This window comes from Cherax quadricarinatus, chromosome 22 (genome assembly GCF_038502225.1).
Source record: "Cherax quadricarinatus isolate ZL_2023a chromosome 22, ASM3850222v1, whole genome shotgun sequence".
NCBI lineage: Eukaryota > Metazoa > Arthropoda > Malacostraca > Decapoda > Parastacidae > Cherax > Cherax quadricarinatus.
This window is the reverse complement of record NC_091313.1, coordinates 42,190,433-42,202,022: the sequence shown is the minus strand read 5'-3', so window position 1 is coordinate 42,202,022 and position 11,590 is coordinate 42,190,433. Positions and strand designations below refer to the sequence as shown.

The 11,590-nt window shown below is 37.8% G+C and overlaps 1 protein-coding gene across 1 annotated transcript in view; it reads left to right on the top strand.

The window, feature by feature from the left end:
• The first annotated feature begins 1,834 nt into the window (after nt 1-1,834).
• Nucleotides 1,835-11,590, top strand: part of LOC128689824 (beta-1,3-galactosyltransferase 1) — a 957,133-nt gene continuing 947,377 nt past the window's right edge. Inside the window, exon 1 of the mRNA XM_070087677.1 lies at nt 1,835-2,330. Within this exon, the coding sequence (XP_069943778.1) occupies nt 2,293-2,330 (38 nt within the window). The 5' untranslated portion in view covers nt 1,835-2,292. The remainder of the gene's footprint in view (nt 2,331-11,590) is intronic.

The window sequence follows — 11,590 nt, the reverse complement described above, 5'->3', positions numbered from 1 at the left end:
GTAATTTTGTTCATAATGTCGTAATTTTTGCTGTGTATACATTTGTTTTTTCCGTATTAGTGGAATTCTAAATTCCTGTATTTTGCTAAGTTGTAAAGCACATTACTGGAGAGAATTTATGTTTATTGTCTACTTTTTCATTATCTTTCAGATGTTTAAGGTGTTACTTCAACACGTCACATATAAAGTAAGTTAACTGAATTTTGACCAGCGCCGTTTAATTTCAGTTGTTTCAGCCACTGTTACCAAACGTACAACTCAGTGATCTTATTCTTTTCCTAGAATCAAATCCGACTATCTTCCATTCCTCAAGGTATTATCTGGCGTACACGGGCTTGATGCTTCCATTGAAATAGTAATAATAATAATAATAACAACAACAACAACAATAATAATAATAATAATAATAATAATAATAATAATAATAATAATAATAATAATAATAATTAATAATAATAATAATAGTAATCTACAGTCTTTCTAAGGACCAGCATTAGAGTGGCAATAATAAAGCAGAGTGGCTGGTGATAGACGGTACGTAACACAGGTGAGCCCCTCAGCGGAAGGGCGTCATGTCCGCTGCACTCCAGTACAGGCACCAACCAGGACACCTGACCATGATGCACAATTTTTTTTTTTTTAGTTTATCTTGGAGGTTAGTAGATGTTGTGGTATCTCAGCTCGGAGTCAACTCTATTCCAAGTTATGTAAACAGAGTTCGTAGGTGTTAGGAGCTTCGTTTTTAAGTAAAAAAAATCTTTAATGCATTCTACATGTTACAAAAAATTGCAATGTTTGGTATTTTTTCCATTCAGCGATCATTGTGTAAGTGAACGTCCATCCTGTCTTCAGGAGCACCTTTGACCTTTACTCCAGCAAGTCTGTGGGATATCCTCTGCAAGAGTGCAGTTTTTTCTCTCTCTATAAATATTAATGAGCGGAACACTTTGTCTCTGTTATGAATTTTTCTACACAAAATCGAGCCATGTTTTGCGCTAAATGGAACACATTTTAACTCATAGTGTTCCTACCGACTTCATACTGTTGATATTTAGACATCTTTCTTATCCTTACTTAAAAAGAAATCATGCGTAAACTATTGTACATTCTAAATTTAATTAAAACTTACATATGGAAGTAAAAGTCTAGAAGACAAGAAACATTACACGAGGCAATAAGAATGGAAATACATGCTTAAGAGCCATCTTGGGCAGAGGAAAGCATGGGTTTCTCACCTTTCTCCTGTTTAATGTTCTCTAAAAGATCAATATAACACACTTGGTATTTATCTTGACTGTCATCTCGGTTTTTACAAAACCACCTATGGTGCTTAAAGGATGGGGGGGGAGGGGGAACTGAATTTTCTAATGTAGGAACCGTAAGAGGCATTATTAAGGTGTTTCCTTCTACAGTATTTAGACTACCTCAGAGGTGGGAGAGTCGGCGCTCAGGCACAGACCTGCCCTCAACCTGTGTATTGATCCTCCACATTTACTGCCGTCGCCATCAGGGCGGAGTTAGTGTTGCCTCTCTGCCTCTCTCATCTCTTCCTCCTCAACAAAATACCACTCACCCAAGGTCCCTACCGTCGTGATAAAGTCTGCGCCACGTACACTTCATTCTTCCACGCAGAAACAAGAAAGAACAATGAATTTACTCTTACAGAAGTGAAACATTTATATTTTGAAAATTTATAGTCTAGTATTTAATATATGTTTAATACGCATAATCTTTCCATTAGCCTCCCATAATCTGTCTCTATTAGTGACTTACTGTGTGTGCAGCCTTGCGCCGCCAGGAACGTGTCGGGGCAGCGGTGGGCGTAGAGAAGGTTGCGGCGGCAGCGCCAGTGTGAGCTCGGCTGTGGTCGAGCCTGGATGTTGAGGGAGTGTTGTTACGCCGGCCCACCGTACCTACACGTACTATGTTCATTCGGCTTGTTTAATACTAATTACCTACATATTATTCCATAATACTGTGATGTAGGTTACTTCAACCTTACTGTGAACCTCTTAATGTTATGTGCTCAATGTGGATTCGATTTTAATAATTTACAACAGTAAAGTGCTATAGTGTGTGGTCGGTGGGTCTTAAAAAAAGTGACTTGTGAAGAAATATAAATCATAATGTATCTGAACAGACATGACAACGGATAACGAAAGGAGAACTCGTCTGGAAACTGATTCATTTTGTGAATATTCACTGACAAGTACAGTGGAGAGGTGACAGTGTGAGGATAGACACCAGCAGTGGGAGGACGAATGTCATTCTCGTAGCACCGTCCTACACAGGATGGCTTTATGCTTTTATTCACCAGTCGGAGACAGAAGGTAAAGTTGCACCTTTAGAGGCACACACATACATTGAGTTTTAAATTTATTGTTGGAGTGACTGAAGACCTGAGCACCACAACCATTGCATTTCACTAATGCCAAGAAATACGAACCAGATTTTCAGGTTAAGTTGCAGTGACTTTCAATAAAATGTTATTTGTAATATAGTTTACCATGTACGAGTGTTAGGTATATCAGTGTTTACAAGTCTGACGTAAAGATGCATTTGCCACTTAAAACATTATCTTTAGTCCCTCGTCCACTGGAAACTTTGTCATAAGACTGACAAAGACACATGTTCCACATGTGTATTTATCCCACAGTCTATTTCCTCTTTGTTTTTTTTTTCTGTGCCTTGGCAGTTGTCAGTAAAGGTCAATGATCATTGTCGTGTTTCCTGAACAAGGTTTATAATAGCACTGGTCTCACTGGCGGTTGCTCAGTGATTTTAGACATCATATCGTAATAAGATAAGATAAGATTTCGTTCGGATTTTTAACTCTGGAGGGTTAGCCACCCAGGATAACCCAAGAAAGTTAGTGCGTCATCGAGGACTGCCCGTCTTATTTCCATTGTGGTCCTTAATCTTGTCCCCCAGGATGCGACCCACACCAGTTGACTAACACCCAGGTACCTGCTTGCTGCTGCTAGGTGAACATGACAACAGGTGTAAGGAAACGCGTCTGTTTCTACCCCGCCGGGAATCAAACCCGGGCCCTCCATGTGTGAAGCGAGGGCTTTGCAGCTAGGCCACGGGATCACTAAAGGGATTTAGAGAATCTTTGGAGTGTTGGTTGCATGTATAAATATGTGCAATAAGAAACAGTGTTGATGGCACAAATATAAGGGAAATTAACAATAAATAACAAAAATTGTATGAGACCAGAGTTTCATTTTTTCTCGCATTTTATATGATGTAGTTAGAAAAATCAGTTTACACTCATTTTTAACGGTTTAAGTAATGCATATAACACATGTGTCATGAAAATCAACTGCTGAAACCTGATCAGAATCCCGTCATTGAACTTTTTTTTTGTCTCAGTGTTGGGAACAAGCCTGTGTAGGCCAGTATATTTGTTCTTCAGATATCCTTGTGACTAAACTTGCGTGACGAGTTAGCTTATGTAGTGATGATCTGGACTCGTTATTTTCTTTGTTGTGTAACTGTGAAAGGGAAGTGAAATTTACAAGTACTCAGTTTACACATGACAAAAAAACTCAAACATGATTGACTCTTAAAGCAGTACATATATTTATTGTGGAATGACAAGATGTTTCCAAAATAAATTATAGTACAGTTTGGTAATATATATATATATATATATATATATATATATATATATATATATATATATATATATATATATATATATATATATATATATATATATGTCGTGCCGAATAGGCAGAACTTGCGATCTTGGCTTAAATAGCAACGCCCATCTTGCCATATAGGACAAGCGAAAATTTGTGTATGCAATAATTTCGCCAAAATCATTCTGAACCTAACGAAAAAAATATATTTCACTGTGTTTGTTTAGTATTAAATTATTGTAAACAAATCTAAAATATATTTAGTTGGGTTAGCGTAAAATAAATTGCGCTTGTTGTAATAACGTTAGGTAAGTTTTCTAAGTTCTTTTTGGTGCAAAATTATAAATTTTTACATCAACATTAATGAAAAATATATATCTTTAAACGTATAAAAGAAAATTTTCGAAAGGACTTAATTTTAAATGAGTTCTTGCTAATTGACCAGTTTTACATATTCGGCACGACATATATATATATATATATATATATATATATATATATATATATATATATATATATATATATATATACGTATATATATATATATATATATATATATATATATATATATATATATATATATACGTATATATATATATATATATATATATATATATATATATATATATATATATATATATATATATATATATATATATATATATATATATATATATCCATAGGAGGGAATTGAATGATAGCTCTAGGCCTTTCATGTTGCACTCAACACAGAAGTTTGCAGTGTTGCAGAGAAGAGGATGAAGTCCAAGCAAATACGTTCACCTCCACCTTGGTTGTTTTGCATTTTGTATACCTTGTTCTCGATATTTGCATATACATACACAACGCACCTCTGAGCTTACCACGGCTACATATGTTTTCGCATCATGAAATACGCCTGGTCTCGCTAGATACGTGATATTTGTAGGATTGTATGGTGCTTGGTGGCTAAAGCTCTCGCTTCACACGGCGAGGGTCTGGGTTCGATTCCCAGCGAGGGTAGAAACACTGGGCGTGTTTCTTTACACCGGAGTTAGTCGACAGGTGTGCGTCGCATTCTGGAACAAAAACTGACCTAATTTTCCCGAATTGCTCTGCATAACTAGCGGCTTTCTGTATAGTAGTATGTCATTGATGTCAGCTAGACCTGTATACCTTGTACTTATATGTGCATATAAATACATATATTAACACATCGGCCGTCTCCCACTGAGGCTGGTTCCCCCCCCCCCAAAAAAAAAAAAGGGAAACACTTTCACCGTCATTCACTCAAACACCGTCATGTCAGAAGTGCTGACACAACAGTTCAGATGATTCTCCAAACCGCAACATCGCCATCCTACATTCGGAATGAAGGCACTGTGCTTGCCACCTCCAGGACTCTTGTCTGGCTAAACGATTTCTCTGAATCCCTTCCTAATTGTGACCTTGCTTGCACTCCAATAGCACTTCCACTCAATCATGTCTAACAGGTCGACACAAGCCTCATGGATGTCCAAGCCGCTAGTACTCAAAGCCTGGTTTACCCCTCCTTCCATCCACCCCACATTTATACACCCTCCTAGACAACATTTTTTGTCCAGCATCTCTAAATGTCCAAATGACCTCAACAAATCCTCCTCAGCCCTCTGGGTAATACTTTTGGCAACCACAATAATTCTCCTCTGTATCTCCTAACTCCGAATTCTCTTCAAAACAAAAAAATATCCTCAGGCACTTCTCATTTGCCTCCAACTGCCTCCTTGCTGCAACATTTAAAACCCATGCCTCTAGCCTTCTGGTACCACCATACTCCGGTTCAATTCCCTTGTTTATTTTTTCACGCTGATATTTTTTTTTTTTAAATTTAAAGTCACGTGTCTTGTTGTGAACCTACTCCCAAGTGTGTGTATAATATAAATATATATATATATATATATATATATATATATATATATATATATATATATATATATATATATATATATATACATATATATATATATATATATATATATATTTATATATTTAAATATATATATATATATATATATATATATATATAATTTATATATATATATATATATATATATATATATATATATATTTATATATATTTATATATATATATTTATATTTTTTTTTTTTTTTTTTTTCAACAAGTCGGCCGTCTCCCACCGAGGCAGGGTGACCCAAAAAAGAAAGAAAATCCCCAAAAAGAAAATACTTTCATCATCATTCAACACTTTCACCACACTCGCACATTATCACTGTTTTTGCAGAGGTGCTCAGAATACAACAGTCTAGAAGCATAAACATATAAAGATACACAACATATCCCTCCAAACTGCCAATATCCCAAACCCCTCCTTTAAAGTGCAGGCATTGTACTTCCCATTTCCAGGACTCAAGTCCGACTATATGAAAATAACCGGTTTCCCTGAATCCCTTCACTAAATATTACCCTGCTCACACTCCAACAGATCGTCAGGTCCCAAGTACCATTCGTCTCCATTCACTCCTATCTAACACGCTCACGCACGCTTGCTGGAAGTCCAAGCCCCTTACCCACAAAACCTCCTTTACCCCCTCTCTCCAACCCTTTCGAGGACGACCCCTACCCCGCCTTCCTTCCCCTATAGATTTATATGCTTTCCATGTCATTCTACTGTGATCCATTCTCTCTAAATGACCAAACCACCTCAACAACCCCTCTTCTGCCCTCTGACTAATACTTTTATTAACTCCACACCTTCTCCTAATTTCCACACTCCGAATTTTCTGCATAATATTTACACCACACATTGCCCTTAAACAGGACATCTCCGCTGCCTCCAACCGTCTCCTCGCTGCTGCATTTACCACCCAAGCTTCACACCCATATAAGAGTGTTGGTACTACTATACTTTCATACATTCCCTTCTTTGCCTCCATAGATAACGTTTTTTGACTCCACATATACCTCAACGCACCACTCACCTTTTTTCCCTCATCAATTCTATGATTAACCTCATCCTTCATAAATCCATCCGCCGACACGTCAACTCCCAAGTATCTGAAAACATTCACTTCTTCCATACTCCTCCTCCCCAATTTGATATCCAATTTTTCTTTATCTAAATCATTTGACACCCTCATCACCTTACTCTTTTCTATGTTCACTTTCAACTTTCTACCTTTACACACATTCCCAAACTCATCCACTAACCTTTGCAATTTTTCTTTAGAATCTCCCATAAGCACAGTATCATCAGCAAAAAGTAACTGTGTCAATTCCCATTTTGAATTTGATTCCCCATAATTTAATCCCACCCCTCTCCCAAACACCCTAGCATTTACTTCCTTTACAACCCCATCTATAAATATATTAAACAACCATGGTGACATTACACATCCCTGTCTAAGACCTACTTTTACCGGGAAGTAGTCTCCCTCTCTTCTACACACCCTAACCTGAGCCTCACTATCCTCATAAAAACTCTTTACAGCATTTAATAACTTACCACCTATTCCATATACTTGCAACATCTGCCACATTGCTCCTCTATCCACTCTATCATATGCCTTTTCTAAATCCATAAATGCAATAAAAACTTCCCTATCTTTATCTAAATACTGTTCACATATATGCTTCAATGTAAACACCTGATCTACACATCCCCTACCCACTCTAAAACCTCCTTGCTCATCCGCAATCCTACATTCTGTCTTACCTCTAATTCTTTCAATTATAACCCTACCGTACACTTTTCCTGGTATACTCAGTAAGCTTATTCCTCTATAATTTTTACAGTCTCTTTTGTCCCCTTTCCCTTTATATAAAGGGACTATACATGCTCTCTGCCAATCCCTAGGTACCTTCCCCTCTTTCATACATTTATTAAACAAAAGTACCAACCACTCCAACACTATATCCCCCCCTGCTTTTAACATTTCTGTCATGATCCCATCAGTTCCAGCTGCTTTACCCCCTTTCATTTTACGTAATGCCTCACGTACCTCCCCCACACTTACATTCTGCTCTTCTTCACTCCTAAAAGATGGTATACCTCCCTGACCGGTGCATGAAATTACTGCCTCTGTTTCTTCCTTAACATTTAAAAGTTCCTCAAAATATTCTCGCCATCTACCCAATACCTCCATCTCCCCATCTACTAACTCCCCTACTCTGTTTTTAACTGACAAATCCATATTTTCCCTAGGCTTTCTTAACTTGTTTAACTCACTCCAAAATTTTTTCTTATTTTCATTAAAATTTCTTGACAGTGCCTCTCCCACTCTATCATCTGCTCTCCTTTTGCACTCTCTCACCACTCTCTTTACCTTTCTTTTACTCTCCATATACTCTGCTCTTCTTATAACACTTCTGCTTTGTAAAAACCTCTCATAAGCTACCTTTTTCTCTTTTATCACACCCTTTACTTCATCATTCCACCAATCACTCCTCTTTCCTCCTGCCCCCACCCTCCTATAACCACAAACTTCTGCCCCACATTCTAATACTGCATTTTTAAAACTATTCCAACCCTCTTCAACCCCCCCACTACTCATCTTTGCACTAGCCCACCTTTCTGCCAATAGTCGCTTATATCTCACCCGAACTTCCTCCTCCCTTAGTTTATACACTTTCACTTCCCTCTTACTTGTTGTTGCCACCTTCCTCTTTTCCCATCTACCTCTTACTCTAACTGTAGCTACAACTAAATAATGATCCGATATATCAGTTGCCCCTCTATAAACATGTACATCCTGGAGCCTACCCATCAACCTTTTATCCACCAATACATAATCTAATAAACTACTTTCATTACGTGCTACATCATACCTTGTATATTTATTTATCCTCTTTTTCATAAAATATGTATTACTTATTACCAAATTTCTTTCTACACACACACATATATATATATATATATATATATATATATATATATATATATATATATATATATATATATATATATATATATATATATATATATATATATATATATATATATATATATATATATATATATATATATATATATATATATATATATATATATATATATATATATATATATATATATATATATATATATATATATATATATATATATATATATATATATTTGTCACAGGTGCTCTTTGCTGATGACACTGTGCTTTTGGGGGATTCTGAAGAGAAGTTGCAGAGGTTGGTGGATGAGTTTAGTAGGGTATGTAAAAGAAGAAAATTAAAAGTGAATATAGGAAAGAGTAAGGTGATGAGGATAAAAAAAATAGGTGATGAAAGATTGGATATCAGATTGGAGGGAGAGAATATGGAGGAGGTGAATGTATCAGCAGATGGGTCTATGAAGGATGAGGTGAATCACAGAATTAATGAGAGGAAAAGGTAAATGGTGCACTGAGGAGTCTGTGGAAACAAAGAACTTTGCCCATGGAAGCAGAGAGGAGAATGTATGAGAGTATAGTTGTACCAACACTCTTATATGGGTGTGAAGCATGGATGGGGAATGTTGCAACAAGGAGAAGGCTGGAGGCAGTGGAGCTGTTATGTCTGAGGGCAATGTGTGGTGTGAATATAATGCCGGGAATTCGTAGTTTGGGAATTAGGAGGAAGTGTGGGATTACCAAGACTATTATCGAGAGGGCTGAGGAGGGGTTATTGAGGTGGTTTGGACATGTAGAGAGGTGGGAACAATATAGAATGGCTTTGAGTGTATAAATCTGTAGTGGAGGGAAGGCGGGGCAGGGGTTGGCCTAGGAAAGGTTGGAGAGAGGGGGTAAAGGAGGTTTTGTGTGCTAGGGGCTTGGACTTCCAGCAAGCATGCGTGAGCATGTTAGATAGGAGCAAATGGAGACAAATGGTTTTTAGGACTTGACGTGATGTTGGAATGTGAGTAAGGTAACATTTATAAAGGGATTCAGGGAAACCGGCAGGCCGGACTTGAGTCCTGGAGATGGGAAGTACAGTGTCTGCACTCTGAAGGATGGGTGTTAATGTTGCAGTTTTATAACTGTAGTGTAAGCTCGCCTCTGGCAAGACAGTGATGGAGTGAATGATGAAAGTTTTTCTTTTTCGGGTCACCCTGCCTTGGTGGGAGACGGCCGATGTGTTAATAAAAAAATAACATCGAATCTTCATGCATATATACACCTTGGCTTCCAAACAGTAATATGAAGCTCAATGAGGGCAAATTTCACTTTTGGAATTGAGGAAATGAAGACTAAAACGCACTACAAGACAAACTCAGATTATTCAGTAGAACGAAATTTCAATATACTTAAGTGAGACAGTGTCGGAGACATTCAATGATCGCAACAATGTTGCTATTGCTGCCTCCAGGAAAATGATAGACTGAATAACTGCAATATCCGTAACTGGAAATGTAGAGCCAGTGATGATTCTCACGAAGTATAGATCCAGTCAAACATCTGAACGTACTTCATAATTCCCACTTGGAAAATCCTGGAGGGACTGGTCATAAACCTGCACAACAAAATCACTCCACTCGAAAGCAAATGACATGGCAGATGACATAAAATGCCTCCAATAAAAGCAGTGGTTTGATAAGTACACTGAGGGAGAGAACTCGGCAATTATCAGAGAGCCCAGAATTTTCATCGTCCTCCCTTCGTACATAAGGGAAATCACAAACTAACTTCTGCCTGTCTTCTTTAGGGCCCTATATAAGTTCCTCAAATTATTCCATAATTAGCTGGGCTCTGTGCATGTACGTTGGACTACGTACGGCCACCATCAGCGGCCTGGTCTGGGACCGGACCGCTGTGGCGATCACCCCCGGAATCGTCATTAAGTAAACGTACTGTAGGTTGTCAGTATTTCCATATTTGTGGCCAGTTTCGACTTTTTTTTTCACTCTATAGCCCGACCGCTGGCACAGGTACTTGTTGACCGCTTGATCAACCAGGCTATTATTGCTTGTGGCTTGCACCTTCATATAACTGTCATAACCTTACTGATAGGGTAGCTATAAGATATTTGCTGCTGGCATAATTTTGAAGAGTTATTCTTTTCTCATATCTCACGACACTAAGACAGATCAAAGATCTGGCCTTCAGTATTTTCCTTGTATACCTTTGATTTACCTTTGAAGAGTTTCGAGAGTTTAACTCCTCTCGGAACTCGGCCATGGGCCAGGCTCTTCTGGTGCTTGCCTGGTCAACCAGGCTGTTGCTGCTGGAGACCCGCTGCCCCACATGTCCATCACAGCCTGGTTGATCTGGCACCTGGTGAAGATACTTGTCCAGTTTCCAGCCGTGTTTCTGATATCTTCTGTAAGATGTTGAATAGTCTGGGACCCCGGATGTTGATACAGTGTTCCCTTATTGTCCCCACTGCACCCCTGCTCTTCACTGGGTTTATTTTACACTTCCTCCCATATCTCTCACTCTAATGAGATCCATCTTACATGTGAAATGTTCCACTTATTTAAATAGTTTAGTGAGTGCATGTATTAGTAAATGATCTACGTATTTTCAGGCTTAGGTACCTCACCTGCACTGACTGGAAAAAAAGCGCAAGTGTTGTCTCCAAGTGTACCACATTAAGTGGTTTCTGTTGTAAGAGTTCTCTTTTATTTTCATGGTACTGGCGATACTTACTTTGCATTCCTCTTTGAACATTAAATTCCTTGACAGTATTTCAACGTATTTATCCTTTTTATTCCGTTCTGTGACCAGATATGATCATGTTAAATAGTCTGTACGAAGCGGCTGGAATTTGCTGTCATTATTTTATTATGTCATAATACCATTGCCGTATATTGTGAAGCCTGTTTATATACATGATTCTGTCAAGGCTGTCAAGCCTGTTTATATACATGATTCTGTCAAGGCTGTCAAGCCTGTTTATATACATGATTCTGTTAAGGCTGTCAAGCCTCTTTGTATGCATGATTCTACCAAGAATCTCATAACACAGTCTATCACTCTTCTCATGATATTCTATCCTG